The sequence below is a fragment of the Bos javanicus genome, chromosome 1 (assembly GCF_032452875.1).
Source record: "Bos javanicus breed banteng chromosome 1, ARS-OSU_banteng_1.0, whole genome shotgun sequence".
In the NCBI taxonomy this organism is placed as follows: domain Eukaryota; kingdom Metazoa; phylum Chordata; class Mammalia; order Artiodactyla; family Bovidae; genus Bos; species Bos javanicus.
The window spans coordinates 118,586,915-118,614,872 of record NC_083868.1 but is presented as its reverse complement, the minus strand read 5'-3'; the positions used below and the strand labels follow the sequence as shown (position 1 = coordinate 118,614,872).

General features: G+C 41.9%; 1 protein-coding gene across 1 annotated transcript; it reads left to right on the top strand.

Annotated features, from left to right (window-relative positions):
- The first annotated feature begins 235 nt into the window (after nt 1–235).
- Nucleotides 236–27,958, top strand: TM4SF4 (transmembrane 4 L six family member 4). The gene is made up of 5 exons (XM_061419063.1): nt 236–658; nt 1,370–1,459; nt 13,257–13,396; nt 22,947–23,136; nt 27,531–27,958. The coding sequence occupies exons 1-5, from the start codon at nt 485–487 to the stop codon at nt 27,546–27,548; spliced, it is 612 nt and encodes a 203-aa protein (XP_061275047.1). The 5' UTR covers nt 236–484; the 3' UTR covers nt 27,549–27,958.

Here is a 27,958-nt window from a genome sequence, read left to right as displayed (position 1 = left end):
CTAGGATGTAACTCAATTTTACTGTGATTTATAAAGAGCCTGGGGGAAATATTTCTTGATTTGGGCAGGCCATTGTCAGATTAAAGGTGCAGTAGGCCCAGATGCTGTTTGTTCCAGCCCTAAGTTCGATTGCAACAAGGTTGTGTCTTGTCTGTGCTGGTGGATTATTAACAGAGGTTATTGGTCTCCATGGCAAAATGATTGCAATGAACGTAATCGTATTTATGAGGGTGCAGGGGAAAAAAAAAAAGAGCTTCAGGTCAGGGAGAATATAAATGACCATCGCCATTGAGGTTCTGTTACATTTGAGAAGCTGAAGCAACTCCCAGGACACAGCTCACAGGCTGATTTTGCTTCTCGGCTCCAAAATAAGAATTGATTTGAGGACAATTGTTACGACTCTGCAGCCGATAACTTTGAAGAGAACCTGTGAGGAAGGCAGCTAGGGGGGCTTGATCGCACACCTACATCCTACATCTCCGGCATGTGCACTGGGAGCTGTGCCAAGTGCCTGGGGGGCACCCTCATCCCCCTGTCTGTGTTTGGCCTCCTCGCTAACATCCTGCTATTTTTCCCTGGAGGAAAAGTGATAGACAACAATGACCACCTTTCCGACGAAGTCTGGTATTTTGGAGGAATACTAGGAAGCGGAGTCTTGGTGAGTAAGGAAACCTTAAAATCTACCCCCATCGATTTTCATCCTATCTTTTTAAAATTGGGTACTTACTGAACAAGAAGACATTTAGTTGCTAACAAAAGCCCAAGAACTGCATGATGAAACGTTAAGTGCCTCAATATTTTCCCTTCCCCATAGGGACCAAGGAATCCCCAGACTTAGGCTGGCAGCTCCCATGGGGCCGTAGACTTCCCTGAACCAAACTGAGTGCTACAGAATTTATTTTAACAAGACAATGATAGGGTGCGGGGTTGTGGGGGGTCGGGGAGTGAATATACTTTTTCTAGTAAATTGACTGAAAACTACCAAGAGAAACAGGTGTCAATGAATTCCTCTTCCAATTCTTTGGTAATGATTTCTTTATCCCTTATTTCCAACATAGACTAGGAACTTCTGGTTTAGAGAGAGAAAAACTCATGTTTCATGACAATTGAGGACAAGTTGTTTGCCCTTCTCCTAACCCACCATGTAAATGGAAACTCAGAGTGTCAGATCTTGATATATTGCCTCATTGGGTGTGCAGTTAGACCAAATAGAACCTAAATATTCCATAACACTCGTCTACCCACCAGCCAGACTCCATTAGCTGTTGGCCCCCAAGTCCCAGCTTGGAGATGAGGCTCCCCACACAGGCAGGCAGGCATGGGGCCCCCCTTCACATGCCAAATCACAAGGTGTTTCTTTTGCTTGTAGATGATCTTCCCTGCCCTGGTGTTCCTGGGCCTGAAGAACAATGACTGCTGCGGGTGCTGTGGCAATGAGGGCTGCGGGAAGCGCTTTGCGGTCAGTGCCTGCGGGGGACGGGAGTGGGGAATCAGCCACCAGACTCGCTCCAGAGGGCACTGCCTTCCTGTGCTGGGCATTGAGGGGATGAGTTACCAGCCCCAGGCAACACTCTGGGGGCAGCTGGTACAGGGATAATGATGGAATTCTTGCTGGTGCAAAGTAACAGTAATCATAAATTTTTAAAACCATAGCCCTTCTACTTATAGATGAGTATCATTCAAAATGTTACAAACAGTCAGGGATATCAGAGCTGGAAATCTGCAGTGATGCTATAGAAAGAATGAAGGCTTGAGGACTTCCCTGGTGGTCCAGTGGTTAAGCTGTTGCGCTTTCAGTGCAGGCGGCGTGGGTTAGATCCCTGGTCAGGGAACTAGGATCCTGAATGCAGCACAGCTCGGCCAAAAGGAAAAATTTTAAAAATAAAATGCTAACTAAAAGTATAGCTTAATAAAGAAAAGACTGCAGGCTTGGAAGGCAGAGATGGAGGCTGTGACTGCCTCTGCCGCTGAGAAGCCCTGAGACCTTGGGCAAGTCAGTTCCGTTCTCTGGCTCTGGGTTGCCTTGTCTGTAAAGATGGGGCTGGGACAGGATAACAGATGGTGACTTCTTCTCCTGGTAGCCCCATCTGCACCCCTGCCAGGATCACTGCCTCAGAGGCTCAGCACTTCCTTACCTCTACCTCAGTTTTGCCCCCAGCCTTCTGTTTCCTTTCTTGTTTCCTGTAGCCATCCATCTTTAGTGAGCAAGCTACAGAAAATAGGCTTCACCATTCTAAGCTGGAGTGGGAAGGCTGGGAGTGGGGCTGAGTCCCATTTCCTCAATGGGGTGCTCTTTGCCTCACTCTGCCCATCTGTTAAGATGAGGAAGGGACTAACTCAGAATTTCCCAAGGACAGACAAGCTCTGCTGGCACACAGATTTGCTCTGTCTTTCAATAATATAGAAAGTTATTTTCTTTTAATTCTCCTTCAATCCTCTTAAGTCTATCAAGAAAACTTACTTTGATGGAAAAAAGTCTTTGCTATTTCTAATTCTCTGTAATCTCCCTAACGAGTCTCCAGCTCCAGGAATGTGAGAAACATTAACTAGAAATTCAATAATATTGTGTTTATGTGTGTTGATAATTCTAGCTTTTCATTCATAGAGGTGATATAAATGAATAAAATAGAGAGCTGATTTAAAGAAAAATATTGAGTTCAGATACACTGATGTAGCAAAAATGAAGAAGGCCGAGACAGAATTACTGGCTGGATGATGGGTAAACCAGCACCTATCTAATCTCCAAAGAGTCAGTTGTCCATCTAAAAGAACCCCAATGATAAATTATACATTCCTACCTTAATCACTTAAAGGAAAAGGTGTTGCAACTTGTCCCGAAACCTAATCATTTCTAACATTTTTTTCTTATCCGTATCTCCTCATCTGGTCAACTAAAAAATATCTGTGCTGTGCTATGCTTAGTTGCTCAGTCATGTCCAACTCTTTGCATCCCCAAGGACTGGAGCCTGCCAGATTCCTCTGTCCATGGGGATTCTCCAGGCAAGAATACTGGAGTGGGTTGCCATGCCCTGTTGAATACATGTGAAGAGCTGAGGCTGGTGCACTGTGAATACCATGATGCTTTTCCACTCGAGATCAAGGATCATTCAAAGAGAATGCTATCACTTTTCAAACACAATCAAGCATTGATTATTATAGCAACATTTAAAATCATTATTGACAAAGAGATGCAAAAATCAACCACAATGCATTTTATACAATTATGTAATTTGATGCAAATTACAATTATGTAATTTGATACATTTGATTTAAAAATTTTGTGTACTGTTGTTGCTGCTTAGTTACTAAGTTGTGTCCAACTCTTTTGTGAACCCAAAGACTATAGCCACAAGGCTCCTCTGTCCATGGGATTTTCCAGGCAATACTGGAGTGGGTTGCCATTTTCTTTTCCAGGGGATCTTCCCAACCCAGGGATCAAATTCCCATCTCTTGCATTGCGGGCAAATTCTTTACCACTAAGCCACTAGGGAAGCTCCAGTGTGTGTTATATATAATTATATTTTCATATACTTAATAATAAAGGAAAGAAGTAAATACGTAATTCATTTTCTCTCTGAAATCTAATCCCATTGCACCTTGTGGATTTGGGGGGAATAAATCAGAGATGAGAATTTGAAAAAAAAAAAACGAGCAATTAAGGAAATTGGATGAATTACATAGAAATCTAACAGCTCATTCCCTGGTGCTGAGTAGAAGGCTAAACATCAGCCAGTACAAAACCAGGGTCTTTGTTTCATTTTTGTTGTTGTTGTTTGTTTCACACATAATCACAGTGAGAAGGGAAACAATATTCAAAGTACTGTGCAAAGCATGTTTTTAAATTAGATTTAAATAGCACAGCACAGATATTTTTTAGTTGACCAGATGAGGAGATACGGATAAGAAAAAAATGTTAGAAATGATTAGGTTTCGGGACAAGTTGCAACACCTCCCTTTAAGTGATTAAGGTAGGAATGTATAATTTATCATTGGGGTTCTTTTAGATGGACAACTGACTCTTTGGATATTAGATAGGTGCTCAGATTAAATTAAATTAATCTGAGAGGAAAGCAGAAAAATTATTAAGCACAGTTGAATATATACAATCTGAAACACTTGGTCTGCTCAATGCAAATCATCTGACTGGGGTCCCTCACCTCTCAGTGGGGATCCGTTCTTGATGTAAGTTGAATAGGACTCCTTCCAGCCACTAGCTAACTGTTCACAAGGGCAGTGCCCTTCAAAGGACCAGCTCTGCCACTTGGAAACCAAAGCACCAGCCACAGCCGCCCTGCACCAGGGGTGACCACTCTCTAAGTGACCAGCAGAAAGATTTCTTGTTTTGGGTTCATTTGTTTGTTAATCAGCTGCCACCGTTTAAAAATAGATTTCACATATACACAAAAGAAATCTAGATATCTTGCTTCTTTTAAAAAACAAACAACAACAACAACAAAAATAACCTGGTACTCCTGCACCTATATTTTGGCAAAAAAAAAAAAAACAAACCAGCAATCATTCTGCAATGCCGGAGACATGGGTTCAACCCCTGGGTTGGGAAGATCCTCTGGAGAAGGAAATGGCTACCCATTACAGTATTCTTGCCTGGAAAATATCATGGACAGAGGAGCCTGGTGGGTTATAATCCATGGGGTTGCAAGAAGCAGAAATGACTGAGCGACTAAACCACCACCACTTGGGCATTACTGAGCTCTTTGCCTACCCCAAAAGGCCACAGGGTTCATGTCCCTGCTTCAGATGTTTCCTTAATGTTCCAAGGCTCTGAAGCCATAGTCAGTTTTTAAAGAAAGGTATTTACAAACATGGAGGACGGCATGGCAATCCACTCCAGTATTCTTGCCTGGAGATTCCCCATAGACAGAGGAGCCTGGAGGGCTACAGAACATAGGGTCATGAAGAGTCAGACTTAGCCTGCATGCATACATTTACAAACATTTGTCATACAAAAAGAAAAAAACCCTGCAGCATAATTTGATCGGTTCTATAATGCTAAAGATTTGAATTATTTTTCCAAAGGCTCACAATATTCCCTTCCAGGTGTATAAGGAACACTGGGCTTCTGAGAGCATCATGTAAGAAATCCTATTGGGTAGAAAGGCCTGTGAGGCAGGAACAAACTGGGCCAAGAGCTGCTGAGCCAAATCACGTGGCTGTCTTCATAGCTGTCTCTATCATTTGTTTCCTGGTCTGTCTCTCTCTTCTTTGTTCAGTCTTTCAGGAATATTCTTCAGAAATTAGCTGCATCATTCTCTTCTCTTTCCTTGGGCAGTAAAACCAGGAGGTAGGAATCAATAGTGGAAGCAGGATGTGATTGCTGTAGAGATAAAGCAAGACAATAAATAAGTTGGAAAAAAAATTTTTTTCGAGGTTGCCTAGTTGATGGTTTCAGAGTGAAACTAAAAAATGAAGGCTAAACATTCTCTGAAGCAGAGGAAGACTGAAACCCTGTCCCTGAGATCTGTACTCTTTTAAATAAATTAGGGTAAATAAGCGGAGAAGGCAATGGCACCCCACTCCAGTACTCTTGCCTGGAAAATCCCATGGGCGGAGGAGCCTGGTAGGCTGCAGTCCATGGGGTCTCGAAGAGTCGGACACAACTGAGCAACTTCACTTTCACTTTTCACTTTCATGCATTGGAGAAGGAAGTGGCAACCCACTCCAATATTCTTGCCTGGAGAATCCCAGGGACGGGGGAGCCTGGTGGGCTGCTGTTTATGGGCTCGCACAGAGTCTGACACGACTGAAGCGACTTAGTAGCAACAGCAGTAGCAGGGTGAATAAGAGCTGAGAAAAAGGAGCCCTGGGACAAAAGCTGCAAGAGGAGGGAGACTTTCAAACTGGGCTTTGAAAACCCTGGTCTGGGTGTGTGGCTAGGTCTCACCCTCTTGCTCCCAAACTAGAGGTGTCCTAGCAGCTGATCTGTCCTCTAATCCATTAAAAAAAAAAAAAATTGACCTCTCAGGGTCCAATGAGCTTACCTAGTGGCTCAGCAATAAAGAATCCACCTACAATGCCGGAGACTCAGGTTCGATCCCTAGGTGTGGAAGATCTACTGGAGGGGGATATGACAACCCATTCCAGTACTCTTGCCTGGGAAATCCCATGGACAGAGGAGCTTGGGAGGCTACAGTCCATGGGGCCGCAAAGAGTCAGGCGCGACTGAGCATGTACACACAGGGTCCAATGAGACAGCTAATTCATTTTATCAATTCTTTCCTGTTAAGTATGTACTGTAGTAAGAGCATCTAGAAAACCTTGACCTTAACTCGAGGAGTGTCTCTAATAATTGGCCTGATAAAGGAGATATTTAGGGGCAGACAGGAATTTCAGCATCCTGAAAGTATATCATGCAGATAAACGCCCACCCCACCCATAGGCAGGGCCAGAGAGTGCGCTGACCAGTTCTGAAGGAAGATCTTGATCAGGTCACAAATCAATCTATTCACTGGAAGTCAGAACTTCTCCCCGCGTCCGACTCGGCTCGCCAGCGACCCCTAGGGACGCCTCCTGGTTGAGCACTTCTGACGTCAGTACTTTCTGAGGCCAAGAGAACTGCTGACAGCAGCCTCTGCATTCCTTATAAGGACCGCTAGTTTGAAGGGGATTTAAGAAAGCCCCTTCTTGTGAAATAATTATCATAAAAGAAGAAATGAAGTATGAAACCCTATTTCTTCTCTAAATGTTCTGTGTTTCAAAATCCTGTCCTGTAAAATGGCCAATGCCAGTGGCTACCTTTCATAAGACCATGGCAAGGGCTGGGGAAAAAGGTTGTAAGCATTAGCTTCAGGGCAGAGGAGGGTAGTACCAAGTGCCTGGGGTACTGGGGACTCATAGAGCCTTCATAAATGCTTGTTGGATGAATGAAGTAAATGAAGGGAGGATTTCAGGTCATTTCCGTACTTTATCAGGCTCAATTCTAACAATAGCTCTTTGAGGTAGACATTCCATTTCTCATTTTATAAGTAAGGAAACTGAGGCTCTTTCAAGTTAAGTTTCTGACCACGGCAAACTCCCCCACGCCCCACCCCCCATACCCAGCCTGTATTCCCAAGACTGAGTCAGAAAATACAGGAGGGCATTAATGTTTAAGTGGAAATATCTTCAAGTAATCTCTATGTATCTCCTTTCTGAAAGGAGACTTCATGCCCACCAGAGATGTTTCCCCAACATGTTGCCACTGCCCAAGCCTTGAAACATCCTGTCTCCTAAACCATCCACTTTTCCTCCCTTCTCAGTGTCCCCCGCCCCACCCCCACACCTCCTCCAGGTGCTTCGGCTGACAGAACACCCACAGGCGGGGGCAGAGCTGGGGTTGGACCCCACCTCATCTGCCTCCAGAGTCTGATAAAGAGGGAGGTCTTAAACTGATACCTGGTGATTCGAGAGCATTCTCTTCCACTTCAAGGGAAGCATTTACAGCATATACATTAACGCATGCTTCTTTAGAAATGCAAACCGAAGGTGTGTGTTGAGCAACCAGAAGACAGCCTGTTTACTTTTCTTTTTCTCCCCAGAGCTAGGCTGTTTGTATTTGTGGAAGGTTAACATATGTGAGGCTATGACTATTAAAATTTTTATAATAAAGACATTTATCAAGTGATTGTTAATGTCACGGAAAATTCTTCAAATATTGGGAATAGGCAAGAGAGATCTCTGGGTATCCTCCCAGTGAAGTACTGTGCTGTGCTTAGTCGCTCAGATGTGTCAGACTCTTTGTGACCCCATGGACTGTAGCCCACCAGGTTCCTCTGTCCAGGTGGGAACTCTCCAGGCAGGAATACTGGAGTGGGTTGCCATTCCTTCTTCCAGGGGATCTTCCCAACCCAGGGATCAAAGCCAGGTCTCCTGCATTGCAGGCAGATTCTTTACCAGCTGAGCTACCAGGAAAGCCCCAGTGAAGTGCTAGGCATTATCTAATAGCCTACCCCACCAGGGGGTTATCTGATTTTCTAGACATGTGTACCTTTGATTCCCGATTTACTATTGATTAGGAAATCTTACATGTTATGTTCTGGGAAAGAAAGTGAAAGTCATGTCTGCCTCTTTGTGACCCATTGGACTATACAGTCCATGGAATTCTCCAGGCCAGAATACTGGAGTGATTGTCATGCCCTCCTCCAGGGGATCGTCCCAACTCAAGGATCGAACCCAGGTCTCCTATATTGCAGGTGGATTCTTTACCAACCAACTGATCTATCGGGGAAGCCCATGTTCAGGGAGACAGGTAGTTATTCTTGAACCTTATTTTACGGAAGAAGAAATGGAGATCTTAGAAAGATAAACTTCCCAATGTCATGAGGGAAGAAACAGGAATCAGACCTAATCTGGGACTTCCCTGGTGGTCCAGTGGTTAAGACTGTATGCCTCCAATGCAGCAGGCACGAGATTGATCCCTGGTTTGGGAACTAAGATCCCACATGTCTTGTCAGACAGCCAAAAAACAAAACCCAGATCTGTCTGCCTGTACCCTGTGCCCTTGGCCACTACACAATAGAGTCCCCCTTTACTATTTATTAATTTAGAATAGGAAAAACATGTCCATAGCACAAAAACTACAAAGGAAGTCACACATTCCTGACTCTATAAAGTTTGGCAACGCCTTTCCCCAGAGGTTAGCAGTGTTCCCAATTATTGTGTCTCCTTCCAGAAATACTCCAGGCCTTTTGCCTGTTTACTTTTAAAAAGCATCAGTTTAGAGTGCCTGCTCCCTAACATATTCAACTTCACTTTCATAATTTCTCTTTTAACTTGAAAAATGTTGTATCATGTAACCCATGGTAAATGAAAGGTACTCTTTCTGATTTTAAGACATAACAGAGTAGTAAATTAAGCAGGTTTTCAAGACTTCTAAACATGAGTTAAAACAAAGTGATATAAAATGTAGCTGGCTTCTCCATCCTGGAAAAGTAATGAAAAATTAATTGGAGAAACTTTTCAAGTTTCAAGGTGAGATATGTCAAATGCGAATACAAAAACAGAACATACCGCCTGTAGCTTTATTAAATTGTAACCTGATGCCATTTTTTCTTCAGATAGTTTTGTAAAGAAATAAAACCGTATTGCTTCAATTGAGAATGACTGTGTAGCCATCCTCTGTTATACACTCCTGCCCCCTGAGAGTAATCATAATCATGAAATCAGTACAGACCATATTCATCTATTGTTTTTAACTTTTACTACCCAAAATCAATCTTCCAAATTTTCTAGACTGTACTGTCCAATGCAGGAGCCACCATCCACATGTGGCTATTGAACATATAGAAGGTAGCCAGTCTAAACTGAGATGTACCATAGGTAGAAAACACACACCAGATCCCAAAGAACTGGTACAAAATATAAAATATCTCATTAGTAGTTTTTTTATTGATTATCTATTGATAATATGTTGAATATGCGAGTTAAAGAAAGCATATTATTAAAATTAATCTCACCTTTTTTAAACCTTTTAAGTGGTGGTTATAAGAAAATTTTAAATTATGAATAGGGCTTGCATTAGTTTCCATTTGGACACTGTTGGTCAGAGGTGCTTATCAGGGGGACTCTTTGGTAAAGGGGAAATTATCTCATTGATGTTTTATATTAACCTGGTTTTGCATGTACTCAGACTTGCCTAAAATGAAGACTGTTTGCATGTGCACTCACTTTTTGTGTCTGTAAACATTGGCCTGTTGAAATGTTCCAGGAATGATATCTAAAATCCTCTCCTCTTCCCACACAGCAGGAATAGCACAAAATAGGTTTCTCCTCTCCCTTCCAGCCACTGGATGATGAAATCCTGAGTTGTTTTAATTGAAGGCACCTTCTAGAACTACCCACCCCTTTCTTCTGTATACCACCTAAAGCTGAGGCCGGGCAGGTGGAGACCTGGGTGCCGCCGAGAAGGCTAGACCCCTGGGCCCCTCAGACTTCCAAACTGCCTTCCTGGAAAAGCGATCTTCCTTTTCTATTATAGCAATTTTAGTTGCTCTTTCATTCTCAACAGTTAATAGTTTCATGATTCCTGACTCAAGACCAGGAAAAAGAGGAAAAAGATATTTTTTCCTTATCTGTTGTTTTATTTCTGTGAGGGAATCAATGTCACTCAAAGAGAAATTTGCAAATGACAAATTTGATCTGTTGCTAAGGGCATCTGACACTGGTGGCAGTGTGCCGCGCGTGGTGTGTGTATGTGTGTGTGATTTGAAGAAGTAGCAGGTACAAGACACTGGACTGGGAGGGAGACTCCAGTTCTTTTTTTTTTGAAGTATAGTCGCTGTACAATATTAAATAAGTTACAGGAGTATAATACAGTGATTCACAATTGTTAAAGGTTATACTCCATTTATAATTATCATAGAATATTGGTTCTATGCCCCGTGTTATCCAATATATCCTCATAGCATATTTTATACCTAATAGTTTGTACCTCTTATCCTCCACCTCTATGTTGCCCCTCCCCCTAAGCCTCCAGTCTTAGTCTAGCTTGGCCACCTTCTAGATGTGTGACTTGAGAAAGTGACAAGAACATGGCCTTTGGAACCAAATGATCGTGGACGAATCCCAGTCCCACCACTCCACTTTTTGTTTGACTCAGAACTATTAGCTTAATTTCTACTAGTCTCAGTTTCCTGTCTGGAAAACCTAGGTAATCACACCCACCTCACAGGTTTGTTGAAAAGATTAAATGAGATAACGCATCTAAGATTCTAATAGAATGAAGGCATTTTTACTAGTCAGAAAATTAGATGATTGCACTAGAAGGTTTTTGAGATCTTTGCATGAAAATATAAGAATATTCAACCCTTTAAATAAATGGAAATTTTGGCTTTTGAAGACTTTAAGCAATTTTAAGATGAGAGACTATGTATTTGTAGATGTTGCGCTGTGATGAGAGTAGATACATTTCAGGGTCCTGGGGCTAGGAGATACTGATGCCAAACTCTTGGCCTCTGTGGACTAGCACTAAATTGGAGCAGCATCTCCCAAAGTGTGTTGTTTCGAGGATTCATGATAAAAAGGTTATAGTCTCCTGTGAGATCAGAAAACTCTGCAAATTACCATGTATGTGTGCGTGCTAAGTCACCTCAGTTGTGTCTGACTCTTTGGACGGTAGCCCACCATAGCCCACTTATGGACAGTAGCCCACCAGGCCTCTCTCTCCATGGGATTCTCCAGGCAAGAATACTGGAATGGGTTGCCATGCTCTTCTTGAGGGGATCTTCCTGACCTAGAGATCAAAACCACGTCTCTTATGTCCCTTGCATTGGTGGGCAGGTTCTTTACCCCTAGTGCCACCTGGGAAGCTTGCAAATTACCGTATATACCCAAATATAAACTAGGAAAAAAATAAGCTTTATTGCTTTGCTAGGCCAAAGGGGACACAGCAGGCTTGTGCTCTGAAAAACTGTATGTTCCAAGGATTTGGTGAGGTTTTATAGCAATGGTTCAAGAGCAGTGTTGCTGACAAGGATCAGGGTGTGTGCAGGGCCTGCACTTCTTTAATCTGGTCTCAGGTGGTCTCCTGATGAGTTTCTTAAAGTTATCAAACTGTGATTTTCTCTGAAATGCAGAATGCTAACATCTTCCATTTGTTGGGGGTCTTAATTCTGTAAAGAGCCCAAAGATACTGCTATGCGTATCCCTTGAGACAGAGCCAGGACCCTGCCTCAAGGCTGCACTACTGTTTCTTGGCCATTCCTCCCTTGTCTCTGCATCTCCTTTCTTCCTTTATTAGCAACTGTTTGAATCTGCCTTTTGGGATTCTGGGAAGGTCATGGAGGATGCAGTCTGTTCCCTACAAATAAGAAACAGGGGACATGGAAAGGCTTCCATGCCCAGGAGTCCCATAGGGTCCTGTTGAGTTTTTATATGAAGGAGAAAATGGTCAGTTCTACAGGCACGAGAAGTCAGATATGGTCCATGGAACCAGAGTTCAGTCTTGGAAAGTTGCATCCAAAGTATATTAATACATAATATGATATATGATATGAATATGAATCCAAGCTAAATAGATTACATGGATTCCAGTAGCTTAGGCACAATTAGATCCTCTCTACCCTCTAACTCCACCCTCAAACCCTCAAACATGCACTGTGAAAAGACTGATACGAATACAAGGAACAGGAAAAGGAAGTATCTGACATTTAACTTATGTTACCATGTCTAATTTAGGTAGGCTTTATCATGCACATTTCATAGATGAGAAGCTAAGACCCTGAGGCTACATTCATTATGCAGATTCATCATACAGGGAAAAGTAGCGTCGCTGAGATTTGAGCTTGAGTCTGCTGACTTTTAAACTCATGTGCTTTGCACTACACCTTCATGTCCCAATGCAATGGAGGTGATAATTTTTCATCTCTAATTTCAAAATTGTTAATGTTTCCAAGCTACTCTCTAATTACTGTTTAGAATGTAGATTGCATCTCTATGCCTATATTTTTTCATCTCTAAGAGTGGGTTAGCCTAGATGGGCTCCAAGATTGTTTCTGCATTTTATATTCTATAGTCTATCTTGATTTTATAATTTGAAAAAAAGACACTAGTACAATCCATTTTTCACTAATTAATCTGTTATATAAAAATATTTAAAAGAACTGAAATTGTTGGGCTTGTGTAACCCAAAGGAGAGAAAACTTGCAGCAGGTAGAAGGGGTGGAGAGATGTCAAACAGAAAATATTTTTGTGTAAAATATAAAATACCTTCAGATATTTTAAAGATTGCTACCTGATGGAACAGAAGTTGGATTTAATCCCTTTTTGAACTCAAGGGATGTAATTAGGATTGATGAGGAAATATCCTAGATTTCTACCCTTTCTCATAAGCAAAACCTGCCTGCCACATGAGGTCCCATGATGACTTAGACTCAGCAAGATGACTGGACCAGAAAACTTAAGATCTCTTCCCATTTTAAGAGTCTTTGATTCTGTAATAGACTGGGCTTCCGTATTAACCCTGTGAAGGACAGTCTATTTTTAACAAAGTTAAAAACTCTGCCTCAAAGGTATAAAACCATACCTAGCACATGAGTCCTCAATGAATAGGAGAAAAATATATGGGGATGGGGGTAGATAAGGGAACATGAGACATCAAAATTCATTCTAGGAGACTCCACAGGCCCCATTTCCAGTAAAGACTGGCTTCTACCCCAGAACTTCCTCATATTCATCATATCAATGATTGGACAGTCAGGAGTGTTGCATTTAATCTCTGAACACCTTAAGAACCCCACGTGGTCTCTCTCCTTCTCTTTCAGATGTTCACCTCCACAATATTTGCAGTGATTGGAGTCCTGGGTGCTGGATACTCCTTTATTGTTTCAGCCGTTTCAATCAACAAGGGTCCAAAATGTTTCATGAGCCAAAACAGCACATGGGGCTACCCCTTCCAGGACGGGTAAGGTACACCCTGCAATACCAACGTGTCACCACAGTGGGCACCAGGGGGTACATGCCCAAGGGGGACACGGTATAAGGTCCTCCATCTTCAGTTACAAGCTTCAGGAATTTGCTCCTTTGAGGCAGAGCTGCAGTTGTGCAGTGAAGTTCCACAAGATCTCACCTCTCAGTGATCTTGTGATAGACACCAGGAGAAGTAAAATAAGAAGGCACCTCATCTGTTCCATCCCGGGGTCGGGAAGATCCCCTGGAGGAGGGCATGGCAACCCATTCCAGTATTCTTACCTGGAGAATCCCACAGACAGAGGAGCCTGGTGCTTTACAGTCCATAGGGTTGCAAAGAGTCAGACACAACTGAAGCAACTTAGCACTTACTCACTAAGCTGTCCTGAGGGAAGAGGTTGGTGGTATCACCACTTACACTCAAACATTTATTAGCATCAACACTAGGCAACTTATAACATTAATAAACAGAGAGCTTTGTTTGAAAATCTTATAATAGAAAATGAGAATGATTACTCATAAACAGAGCTCAAAGGCCTTCACTGGTGTTCATAAACAGGGGCTAAAGACCTTCACTGATAGTCTGCATGATAAATATTTAAACAATCTTTTAAGGTGCAAATTTACTGAAAGCACTGTAGGTTCTCCATGAGAGTTAATGTTAATAGAACTCATTAAATTAACACTTTGTATTTTCAGGTACTTTGTAAAGAACTTTTTAAACAAATGAATTTATAATTTAATCTGCACAGCAACCTCAGGAAGTGTGACTTCCCCCCCAGCAAGGCAGGCTGAATAAGTGTGATGTGTTTCACGTCTCTCAGTTAGTAGGGGGCAGAGACCAGGCACAAACTCCTGTCTTCTAACTTTGGGTCTTAGTCTTTTTATATTACACATTCTTCTGCCCCTACCTAGACTGCACCACTCAAGGCAGTAGACAGTTGCTGTATGTGTCTACTTAAACTTAAGTTCCAATAAATGAAATAAAGTTTAAAATTCCTCAATCACACTAGCCATATTTTAAGCACTCAGTAACTGCAGATGGCTATTATTGACCATATTGAACACTGCAGAGATGGGGCATTCCCATCAGATAGGGTTACACTAGACTCTAACTTCCAAGAGGGCTGAGATGGCCTCTGTCTCATTCATCATTACAACCTCTCTGTCTGGCACAGGGACTGACATATCTAGGGAGTCAGAAACTAGAGTTGTTGGGTTTTCCTGCACACAGAGGATGGGCCCATGCCTAAAAAAAAAACCCTATAGGACATCAATTCATTAAGTCAAATCCCTAGTTATGGATGTATATGAGAGGTTACAGAATCTCTGGAGCAGGCTCCAGACAGAGGAGATGGAGGTGGCTGGTTCTTATGACCTGAGGTCTCAGTTTGTCCACAAGGATTTCACATAAAATATCCCCACCCTTCTCTGTAGTTACAAGCCCTCTAAGGGCTTGAGGCAGAGGCAGAGCTGTCATCCTTATAGTGCATGTAGCAAATGCCGTGAGTGTTTATGTTGCTGTGGCAAGCCCTGTCCTTTTACAGAGAACCGCTGTGGGCTTGACTTGCTTGAGTGTAGCATTCAGAAGGCATGAGGCTGAGCCATCTCCTGAGGTCCTTCTGTGGATGGAGCCCTCCTTCTGACCCAGGGGCATACCTACAAAGCTACACATTACACCTCCTTTCAAGGATCTTTCTCCTAGTATTTCTATGGACAGCGTTTATCCTATAATGTGAACGGTACTCCCCTTGATGGATCTAAAAACAATTAGAATACATCTACGTCCAAAACAAAGGAGAGAGAAAGAAATACAAGAGATGCCAAGTTACACCCCAAGGCAGTACAGTGGTCTCATATTGTTCTGACACCCTCATACCCAGCTTGGGGTGGGCTGGCACTGATGTTCTAGCTCAGGACAGAGACAGCTGGCCTATGGGTCTCCACAGGAAATAGCAGCTTGGGAGAAGGACAGGAAACCACTTTCCTGTTTTTCGCTCTTTTTTTTTTTTTTAATTGGAATATAGTTGATTTACAACATTGTGTTAATTTCTGCTGCGCATGCTAAGTCACTTCAGTCGTGTCCAACTCTTTGTGACCCCGTGGACTGTAGCCCACCAGGTTCCTCTGTCCATGGGATTCTCCAGGCCAGGATACTGGAGTGGGTTGTCATTCCCTTCTCCAGGGGGATCTTCCTGACCCAGGGATCTATTCCACGCCTCTAACATCTCCTGCATTGACAGTTGGGTTCTTGACCACTAGCGCCACCTGGGATGCCCCAATTTTTGCTGTACAGCAAAGTGATTCAGTTTAACATATATATATATATATATACACACATTCTTTTTCATATTTTTTCCATTCTGGATTCTTTGGTAGCTCAGATGGTAAAGAATTTGCCTGCAATGAGGAGACCTAGGTTCAATCCCTGGGTCAGGAAGAACCCCTGGAGAAGGGAATGGCAAAATAATGAAAACAGAATAAACTGTGCAGAAAAGCAGGAACACTTCAGAATTCTCCCACTCATTCCCTTTTTGCCAAAAGGTTTTGATAGTTATCAAAGGGAGAAAGGTTTGTGTACTCACACATTTGCATAGTAGCTTCAAACTATAATATTAAAAATTTCTGCATTCAGATTTATTACAAAATCATACATACTCTACACTCTGCAGCTGATTTATAAGATAGAATGATTTTGACTATTCGTGCTCTTTCCCATCAGGCCCTGACTGTAGGATTTAATCCCACATAAAATGCAGGTCCACCCTTGGTGTGAAATATGCCACAATTGCTACAGAAGGGCTTTCAGGAGGATGGGTCCAGCATGCGTCTCACCACACCCTCTGCCACCCGGCAGGCTTTCCTCAGCACCCATTCTCCCCTACATCCCGCGTCTTTCCTCCTTTATGGCCTTATCTCCTGCAACCAGCTCCAAACCTTCCTTCCAGCTGCAGAGGCTCATTTCAAGTTTCTTATAACCCTCGAATCTCATGTTGCCTAGTATTTTCAGTCAAAGTGGGAGGCGGTAGTGGGGTGAATCGGGAGATCGGGATTGACATATACACACTACTGTGTATACAACAGATAACTAATGAGAACCTACTGTGAGCACAGGAAACCACTCAATGCTCTGTGGTGACCTAAATGGGAAGGAAATCCCATTAAAAAAAAGAGGGGATATATGTATATGTACAGCTGATTCACTTTGCTGTACTGCAGAAACTGACACAGCGTATAAAGCAACTATACTCCCATAAAAAAAATAGTAAAACAATAAAACATTAAAAAAAAAAAAAAAAGAAAGTGCTTCCACCCCACCCACAATGTTTCATTTCAGCTTCACAAAAAGCTCTCCTTCAGAGGTGATTCAGCAGAGGTCCAAAGAGGACAAATGACTTGCCCAAGGGAATGCTATTCTTAATGATGGAAGCTCCAGTCCAGGTTTTCTGACTTCAGGTCACAATGCTTTTTCAACACTGTACTGATTTCACTGTCTGATTTTTGTAGAGTCCATTTTGAAAAGCCCAGGGGCCTCTGTCTCCAATCATTTTTACTATCCCATGGATTCATCCATCAGATCCCAGTGTGGAGGCATCAGAGGAGTTATGGTAGCTGCAAGTGTAACACACATACACAGCTACTTAGTGAGTGGGAAGGAATAATCACGTGTATGAGACCAGAGGAAAGGACTCAGGACAGTTTCCCTCATCACCCAATGGCAGCAGCAGAACCTTCCCTTCTCCTCTCCTTCCTCCTCCACCTCCTCCTCCTTCTGATAATTAAAGTCCAAGTGTTTTTGCATGCATTATTTCACTTAATCTTCCTAATAAATCTCAGAAGATTTTTTTAATCCCTAGAGTAGAAAAAATATAGTTAAAAGGTTAACTTTCCTGGGGCTCCACAGCTAGTAATTAGTAGAAGAATTTAAAAACAAAAGCACCTGATGGGACCTCACTTTTTGCTGAAATCTGTCTCAGATATGGAGCAGAGGACAGACCTGGTCCCCTGCCCCAGTGGGCACATGGTAAGTTAGGGTGTTAAGAGGGAACAGACCCTCACCTGCCAAAAGGGCGAAATGAAGTTGCGCAAGGGAAACTCCTTGGAAGAGGTGACAGGGGATGATCTTGGAAGATGTGCAGAAGCGTGTCTTTTGGAGAGGAGGGGAAGCAGGTTTCAAGCAGAGAGAAGAGAAAGTCCTGAGGCTGCTTTGCAAAGGTTCCATGTGCTCATAGAATGTCAGATCACTGAGTGGCCAGAAGCTCAGGATGAATGTTGACGGGGGAGCAGAGGGACGCCACAGGAGGGGGTGATGGAGACCAGGTAGACCTTCAAGACATTGGGGGACAGCAGAGGACTTCAAGCAGGATAAGCCATGGCCACTTGGGAGTTTTAGGAGGATCATGATGTAGTGATGTGGAGGATGAACAAAAGGGCTCCGTAACTGACAGAGAGAGCACATCAGGAGGTTGGAGGAACAATCCAGATAAGATTCTGAGCATCTCTAAGGCAGTGGAACTGGGGCTCAAAAGGGGAGAAATTTCAGAGACTGTCTGAGATGGAATCATCAGGATTAGGAATGAGAAGAAAGAGGGAAGGTTATCAAGCTGGACTTTGAGGTTTCCAGCTTGGGGCACAAAATTCAGGGCTCTTCAAGAGTATAGAATTTAGTTCTGTTTTCCTTAGAAGTGCCTGTTGCTGATCATATTAAAGGAACAAAGGCAGTTAACTTTTTCGGTCATGGGAACCATACTGAAGAAGCATCCTAGAAGGAAAAAGAAACCTGGGACATTTTGAGATACGCCCTCCTGGCTTCCTTTGAAGTAGGACCTCCTCCCATCCAAGGTCTTCCTTTCTGAGACAATTGGCCAATCTACCTTGACCCTGAGCTGCTGAAAGGGAAGCAGCTGGCACAGGGCATGCAAACAGCTGCGGGAGGGAATGCAGGAGGCCAGGCCAAGGACAGTCAGCAGTGGAGGAGGGACAGGGGACACCATCAAGCACAGCACTGCCAGCTCAGGCTGCAGCCCTCCCTGTTCCCTGAGGACGGAGTTCAGGGGTGAGGATAGTGCTCTCTCACCAGGCACAGAGCTGAAACCATTCAGCGTTCTGCCTGGACGTCCAGTTACGACCATCTGCAGCTGTTCTTCATGATTACTTCTTAGCAAGGAACTGCTGTGAATACACTCCCCAGAGCAGAAAGTCACATAGATGGGGTGAGATGGGATTGCAACAAAGTGTTCCCAGCTTTCATGAAGCAGGAAAGCCCCAAAGATGTTAAGATGATGCTTTGCCCTTGACCTGACCAGACTTTGGGTCCAGTCCCATCCTAGTGGTATAATCTTGGCAATCACACCTCTTAGCTCTTTCTCTGTGAAATGGGGTGACAGTAAGATCTACCTCACAGGTTCAGGCAAGGATGAAATAACATGATGTACATAATGTAGCACTTGCTAAAAGTTCAACCTTACTATTCATTTTTATGAATATAAAAAATTCATTACCATGAATGGAATGTATTATGATGCATTAGAACTTTCTAAAATGTTATGTTTTTATAATAATTTTGTGATTAATTTCTGTCTTTTCAACCAGCCTCATGAGGGTTCAAAGAGAATAATCTCTTTATGATGTTATGTTGTTGTTCAGTCGCTAAGTTATGTCTGAGTTTTTGTCACTCCATGGACTGTAGCCCGCCAGGCTCCTCTGTCCATGGGATTCTCCAGGCAAGAATACTGGAGTGTGTTGCCATTTCCTGCTCCCATGGATCTTCCCAACCCAGATATTGAACCTATGTCTCCTGCATTGGCAGGCAGATTCTTTACCACTGAACCACCAGGGAAGCCCTTATTATGGTACAGGGAATCCTTGATTGACATACTGCTAGAGAGACTATACATACTATTAAAGATATATAGATCAAATTTCATGAATAAATCATATTTTAATTATTCTAAAGGAGTGACATTACTCAAATACAGGGCATGTGTGTAATGATTAAGAGCAATGGCTTTGGAGTCAGACAGAAGGAAGATCAAAGTCGGGCATTTACATTCCCTAGCCTCAGCTTCTTTTTTCTTTAACACTTTCTAAATATTTAATGTCTTTTTTTTTAGTAGTACATTTTTCGTAACCAAAGTATAGTTGATGTACAACATTGTATAAGTTACTGGTGTACAATGTAGAGATTTGTAATTTTAAAGGTTATACTCATTTATAGTTATTATAATTCCCCGTGTTGTCCAATATAGCCTGTAGCTTATTTTATGCCTAACTGTTTGTACCTCTTAATGTTCTCCCCCTATGTTGCCCCTCCCCACTCAACTTCTCAATCTATGTATATGTTCATTCACTCAGTGACTATTTCCTGGGGGCAACTGTATGCCAGGCATTGTTCAAGGAAAGTAGTACCTCCTTGTAGGATTGGGAGGAACGGTGGAACACAGCTGGCCCAGTGCCTGGTATAACATACACCAGGAAAGCCGCTCATTTATTGAACACTCCCTGTGGTAGAACTGGGGACAGAGATGAGAGACAGAGGTGTGGGACATGGTCTCTACCCCTGTGGGTGTATAGTCACAAAGAGAAGACAGACAAATAGAGGACAGCTCAAGGTCCCGGGCGCTCCGTACAGAGGGAACCCAGGGAGTTGAGAAGCACAGAAGGGGTGCCACAGCCAGCTGAGGTCACGAGGAGAGTCCAGGGGTCTAGGAGAGAGGAAGTGGCACCTATTATCCAGGCAAAGCACCTGGGCTTCCCTGCTCCTTCCCTCAGCAGCCTTTGCTGCTGGTAAGAAGTGAGTTGTACTAAATCCATGGCGTTGACTCTGAGGTTGATGGAATTACTGCCGCTCCGTTGGGACTGCCTTCACAAATGATAGGATTCAGGGAGTTTAAACTGTCTCAGATCTCTTCGATTCACAGAATGTGGGAGTATGATTAGCCTCCAGATCCACGAAAAATTAGGGAGCCCTTTCACCTGGGGTTGGAGGGCTGGAAGCGGCAATCATTTCAGGGATCTGAGACTCTTAGAAGCTGAGAGTTTGGGGGTAAAGGAAAAGGGCCTGTGGAACAACTATCCGTGAGGGTTTGTAAGGGCTGATACAGCTGCTGGAGTGAAACTGAAAGGATCTCTCCACCCAAACTCAGTCGTTGCTTCCTAGCTTTCCCGTGAGTGTTTCACCAATCTTACCACCAGAGGGCACTGTCATCCCACCACTGGACAAACCCTTTCTACCAGGGCAGGAACTCAGGATTGACAATTAACTTCATTTTAGGATCTTTTCTTTATAAAAATGTGACTGGAATATATTGCCTTTTATTACCTCTTATAATCATCAAGTTGAAAAATGGTAAAGATAAGAGAGACTGCATGGGAAAATGCAGAAAAGAAAAATGGGTGTTTTAAAAATAACATACTGAAGTCTTACCTAGCAATACATAAGGTATATTACTGAATGTTCAGAGTTGTGCAGTTGTTCTCAGCCCATTTTATAGATGAAGAAACTAATGGTAAGGGCAGGGGTCAGGGGGTGTTAGGTGACTTCTGTAAGGAATACACAGCCAGGAAGAGGAATACTTGAATTCAAACTCAGGTCCGTCTGAATTCAAAATACCAGTCTTTTGCCTTTAGGCCACACTACTCAGCTTTAAGCAAAGTAATTAACAATATTAGGGTTTATTGAGCACTTACTATCTACTAGGCACAGTTCTAAGTGCTTTACTAGTGTTAACTCATTTAATCCTTACTTTAATCCTTATTTAACCCTATGATTTGATAGTTATTGTTATTCCCACTTTACAGAGAGATACACAAGTCACAGAGCCAGTGAGCAGCCAGGACTGTATTCTTGTGGGAAGGTGAATCAATGCAATATGCAATGCTTTATCTTTAAATCAAGAATGGCTCATTCTTTCCTTTATCCCTTCTGGATAAAGGAAAAGTCTTCCATCATTTCAAAGATTTTTCAAAATCTTAACACAAAATATATCTCAAATTAGTGTGTACTGATACGCTGGAGAAACCGTTAGAGACAGATGGTCAAAAAGATCTAAAAACAATGAGATGGGTGTTCCTTTAGTAGCCAGATAGTTTTCTACAGAGACCGTGAAGAGAGAGTGGATCCTAAAGCAAAAGGGAAAAACCAATTTGGGGCTCTAAGAATGTGAGAAGGAATTATAATACCGCAGAAATTTTATCCCCTTACCCTCATTTTTGTCTTTTAAACATACATTTCTCCTTCAAGGCACAATGCCTTTGATATTGCAGTGGACTCTTAATAATATATATATTATATTTTAATATATATAATATTAAATGTATATTTAATATAATATGTTTTAATTTGTATATATAATATTATATATACTATATATAATATAATATATATTATTTTATAAATATATTATAATTTCTCCTATTTCAAAGTTTTTATAAAATATGTAACAAGGCAGCAGATTATTTCTTTCTTCTAGTTAATTAAACCTTTTTGCAGGTGGAATCCATATATTGTCACAAAAATACAGCTGAGTCAGTTCACAATTTGACTGGAAGTAGGCCTCAAAAGAATCAAGCCCTTCCCTTTAACTATATGACACGACTGTACTTTCCATGGCTTCAGAGGGCCACTAGAGGTGACAGGTCATTTGTCAGAAGTTCAAAGGGTCCCTGCAGACAATAGTAGGATAAAGGCCGTGGACATTTGTAAGATTGTCCTCCTGGTGTGTCTTAATTTTCATGGCCCCTTAATACATATTTTATACGATTTGCCCATCTGCCTGGTCAGCTCACAAAAATCACTCTGTCACTCAGTAACTGTGTGAGCTGGGTAAGTCACTTAACCTCTCTGTGCCTCAGTGTTCCCATTTGTGAAGCAGGAGAAAAGAACCATGAAGTCTCCATGAGAAATAAATGATGGATATGTGTGAAACATTCAGAAGAGGGTCCAGCACATAGTCAGATCAGATCAGTCACTCAGTCGTGTCCGACTCTTTGCGACTCCATGAATCGCAGCACGCCAGGCCTCCCTGTCCCTCACCAACTCCCGGAGTTCACTCAGACTCACGTCCATCGAGTCAGTGATGCCATCCAGCCATCTCATCCTCTGTCGTCCCCTTCTCCTCCTGCCCCCAATCCCTCCCAGCATCAGAGTCTTTTCCAATGAGTCAACTCTTCGTATGAGGTGGCCAAAGTACTGGAGTTTCAGCTTTAGCATCATTCCTTCCAAAGAAATCCCAGGGCTGATCTCCTTCAGAATGGACTGGTTGGATCTCCTTGCAGTCCAAGGGACTCTCAAGAGTCTTCTCCAACACCACAGTTCAAAAGCATCAATTCTTCGGCGCTCAGCCTTCTCCAGCACATAGTAGATACTCAATAAAATTGTTAGTTATTGCATTTAAACGTGTTGTTATTATGGGATTCTTTTTCTTAGGAATCTTAGGTCTTGGATAGATAGTGCTGCAAAAGAAAAATCACTGTGGTGACTTTCTAGCCTAGGGGATTGCATACTTTTTAACCAGTGTCTCTTTTCTCTCCCATGTCCTTGACAGAGATTACCTCGGGGACTCTAACTTATGGAGCAGGTGCCAAAAGCCTAGTGATGTGGTTCCCTGGAATCTGACCCTCTTCTCCATCCTGCTGATCATAGGAGCAGTTCAGATAATTATCTGTGCCATCCAGGTGATCAATGGCCTCCTGGGGACCCTGTGTGGAGATTGCCAGTGTTGTGGCTGCTGTGGGGTAAGCTGAGGTCTTTGGTCAAGACAGGCCACCAGTGCAAATGGGACAAGGGGGTGGAAAGAGTGGTGGCTGCTGGATCTCCAACCAGGCTGGAAGGTCCCTCCTCTCTCAGCTAAGGGAAACTCTGCTGTCTATGAAGCTATTAATAGCATACCTAGGCTTAGGCTGACCACAGTTTCAGTCTTACCAGCACCTGACCATAGTTCTGAAGGCAAAGGACTCCACACACGTATAGAAGTTTATGATAATGTCTACATGAAGATTCTCAGGAAGTGGACATCTGTTATAGGAAGACACATCACAGTCTGTTCCCAAATGTTCTCTTTCCTAACTCGACCTACACTAACTTGATCTACATAGTGTGTTAAATTTGTCAAGGAATACTTGAAGGATACTTTCTTCCCCTTGGAAAAGATATGGAAGAGAAAAATTATTCTTACGTGCAAGAAATAGTGGAAATCATTAGGGATTTCCTCTCCAAATATGACTGTAAATTGTTGATACTATGAAAAATAAACCTATGGACAGTAAACCAAGGTGATTATTTCAACTACTGAATAAGCCAGATCAGGAAATTATTTCACACACATGAAGTGATTTTTAAACACAGATTAAAGTATGAGGAAAAAATTAAATAGGACTCAAGTGTTGGGGACTTCCCTTGCAGTCTAGTGGTTACTGTTGCTACTGCTGCTAAGTCACTTCAGTCGTGTCCAACTCTGTGCGACCCCATAGATGGCAGCCCACCAGGCTCCCCCATCCCTGGGATTCTCCAGGAAAGAACACTGGAGTGGGTTACCATTTCCTTCACCAATGCATGAAAGTAAAAAGTGAAAGTGAAGTTGCTCAGTTGTGTCTGACCCTTAGCATGGACTGCAGCCTACCAGGCTCCTCTGTCCATGGGATTTTCCAGGCAAGACTCTGCAATTCCACCACAGGAAGCACAAGTCTGATTCCCAGTCAGGGAAGTATCACATGATCCTGCACGCGGTGTGTTGTGGCCAAAAAAAAAAAAAAAAAATAGGTTAGCTAGAACTTCAGAGTTCCCTTATTGGGGAATTATGTAAACAAGTATAAATAAAGGTTTATCTACTTAATATAATATCACACCCAAATTAAAAATGATTGGGGAATTATGTAAACAAGTATAAATAAAGGTCTATCTACTTAATATAATATCACACCCAAATTAAAAATGATCCAAATAATTTTTTCAAATAATTCTTTTAAGCAATATATGTATATAAGTCAACAGTTGTGTGTGTGTGTGCACGGAAATCTAGGGAGGTGTTCAGTTAGGAAATCTGTGCCCTGGCCTTGTCTTTCACCCACCAATTTCTTCAGTTATGTGATTCTTACATATCCTCCCAGAGTTTCGTTGTTATTGCTTTCATTTCCTGTACCTTAAAAGGATTTTTTTCAAAACTGTAATCATACTGAAAATGCTTATAATGTTATTTAAAAAGAGCAATATACAAAAAATATATACAGAACTCACAATTATATAAATTTTAAAAATCAATATTCTAAATGGGAAAAGAATCTAAAAAAGAATAGTACGTGTATATGTATAACTGAATCACCTTGCTATATACCTGAGACTAAGACAACATTGTAAATCAACGATTTGTGTGTGTACTTAGTCGCTCAGTCTTGTCCAACTCTTTGCGACCCCATGGACTGCAGCCCACCAGGCTCCTCCTCCATGGGATTCTCCAGGCAAGAGTACAGGAATGGGTAGCCATGCCCTCCTCCAGGGGATCTTCCCAACCCAGGGGTCGAACCCAGGTTTTTCACATTGCAGGCAGATTCTTTACCAACTGAGCCACCAGGGAAGCCCAACTATACTATACTCCAATATAAAATAAAATTTTAAAAATAAATAAAATAAAATAAATGAAAACTCAAACACAGTGAGTAGAAAAAAGACCTAAAGGAAATCCAACCAAAATGTTTAATGATAATTATTTGTAGGTAAGAAGACTTAGACTTTTTTTCTTCCTTCTAGCTTATATTATTCAAAAATGTTTACAATCATATATTTTTAAATATAAAAATATAAATAAAAACTTCTTCCCAAAGTCAAGAGTAAAATGCATGTATTAAAAATAAATTTCCCTATTGGATTTTTGTTCTATAAACTTTCAATTCTATGGTGTTGTATTTTAATTTTTTGGTCTTGAAACACAACTGGGGAGAAAAGAAAACTACCGGTTAGAAATCCATCAAAATTATTTTTACAGTAGTGGTTAAGAGTATTGTGCATTTGAATTTTGTAATTCATCCAACAAGAATGCAAGCTTGCTAAATCAGCTAATTCATTTCAAACACTGATATTTCTTTTTCTGCTTTCATGGAAGAAGTTACATTTTTTTAGTTAGGTAGCAAATTTTCATTGTAAGTATAATTGGAAATACAACTGTTCTTCTAATGAAAGATAGCAGTTTACTAAATCTGAGGAGTATCTATAAATTAAAAACATACCCACAGATCATCAAGCTAAGTGAAATAAATCAGAGAAAGATAAATACTATATGATATCACTTACATGTGGGGTCTAAAAAACACAACTATTGAACATAACAAAAAAGAAGCAGACTCACAGATATAGAGAACTAATTGGGGGTTGGCGGTGGGCAATACAGGGGTGCGGAATGGGAGGCACAAGCTCTTCAGTGTAAGGTAGGCTGCAACTCAGGGAGTATAGCCAATGTTTTGTAATAATTGTAAATGGAAGGTAACCTTTAAAATTGTATTAAAATTTTTTTAAATTAAAAATTACAACACAAAAAAACATACCCATAGTTGTAGTCAGTTGACTCTTCAGTGACTGTCATCTATTCAGACTCTGTATTTTAGCAATTTTAATGAATAAATCACCTGATAGTGATAAGAAGGCTGCTGAACACTCTAGCTGGCACTGGAGAATCACAGAGAACAGATGTACATCACCAGAATTCCCTTCCCTTCTTCCTGCTCCATCTTTTTATTTGGATAACTTCAAATCTATGTAAAATTTTAAAAAACAATACAATGAACACCTGCGCCTTTTCGCCTAGATCCACAGACTGTTAACATTTGCTTGCTGTCTGTCTGTACCATTGGAAAGTAATTCACAGACATCATGAAACCTTACTACTAAATATTTCAGTACACACAAGAGCTACATTGGAGGGGGAAAAACAAAACAGTGGTCTGCTGAAGATTCCTGTTTTGTGGGCAACTCCCCTTCTGTACAGCTGGTCGGGGTCCCTCCCACAGGAGGACAAGGGGGAGTGTTGGGCTCCCAGTTAATCACTCACTTGCTGAGTGAGCTGAGCAAGCTGCCTAGCTTCTAGAAGCTTCGTTCTCCCAGCCGCCTCCTGCCGAACTTCCATAGCGAGGGTGCAGATAGACATCTATCCATTCAGACAAGAAGTATTTATTGAGAGGCCCCTGGCCTGGCACAGTGCTTACATGAGGTAATAGGTGGAAACGTGCTTCAAAATACAAGCTATTGAATGCCAGCTGTGTGGTCTTAGCCAAGTTGGTTGCCCTCAACTGTGTCTTTGCCTAAAAAATGTGATTGTTAAACCTACTTCCTAAGGTGCTGAGTGAGTGTCTAACCTGGGGTGATCAATGTGCATCCAAGTCAGGACTTCTTTGGTGGTCGAGTGGTTAAGACTTTGTGCCACAGCAGGGGTCCAGGGTTCAATTCTTGGTTGATAAACTAAGATTTCACATGCCACGTGGCACAGCAGGAAAAAGAAAAAATGCATCCATGTCAGTAACTAGAAGGCTCAGTACACTGTACTGTTATTTCCTTAAGAGGATGGAAATCTGTGTAGCAGCCTAAGTTCAAGAAAAGGAACACAGTTTCTGGATTCTACCTCCTGGGTTCTCTACTTATTAATTCCTGGCTTCTCTAGTTATTAACAATGGCTTCAGATACATCACTTGAGCCCTCAGTTCCACTCATTAAAAATGAATTTTAATAATAAAGTGAAGCTTCCACATTTCTAGCCTAAACATAGGTAAGTGACAAAGATCTGAACCAAAGTCAGAAGAGTATAGAAAACATTCAGTAAGTGACCAGTAAGGGCAGAAGTAATCAAGACTAAGGGGGGCTTCTCAGGTGGTACAATGGTAAAGAATCCCCCAGCCAGTGCAGGAAATCCAGAAGAAGTAGGTTCAATCCCTGAGTCGGGAAGATCCCTGGAGAAGGAAATGGTATCACACTCCAGTATTCTTGCCTGGGAAATCCCATGGAGAGAGGAGCCTGGTGGGCTACAGTCCATGGGGTCACAAAGAGTCAGACACGACTGAGCACACAAACAAGACTCCGAGGGGTGATGGGAGGGGAAAGTGTACACACACACAAATGATGTAATTCATTAATTTTTTCTGTCTTCTAGGGAGATGGGCCAGTCTAAACCTCCATGATGAGCTGTTGTAAATTGACGGCGTGTGAGAAGATATATTAAACTTAATTCTTCCCTTCTTGGAGTTGCCAGTTCCTACCTGCTTCCTAACTGACAAAGCTTAGGCAGGCCAGAGTTATTTCTTCTCCTTTCCAACCAGCTCAGTTCAACTTAGAATTTTATGTTAGTTTCAGATAAAAAAAATAGTTTGACCACTTAAGGAATATTTATGAATCTTTCCAATTAGCTTCCTTTTATAATTGAAGAACAGGTTCAAAGCAAATGTTTCATAATTTTTTCTCTAAGAATGAAAAATGTATAAGAACACATGTACTGCTGCACTGCTTCTTTGTACATAGAGATGTTAATATCTTTGGAAATTTTACAGAACTCAAAGGAGTAAATCACATTAAAAATGAGAA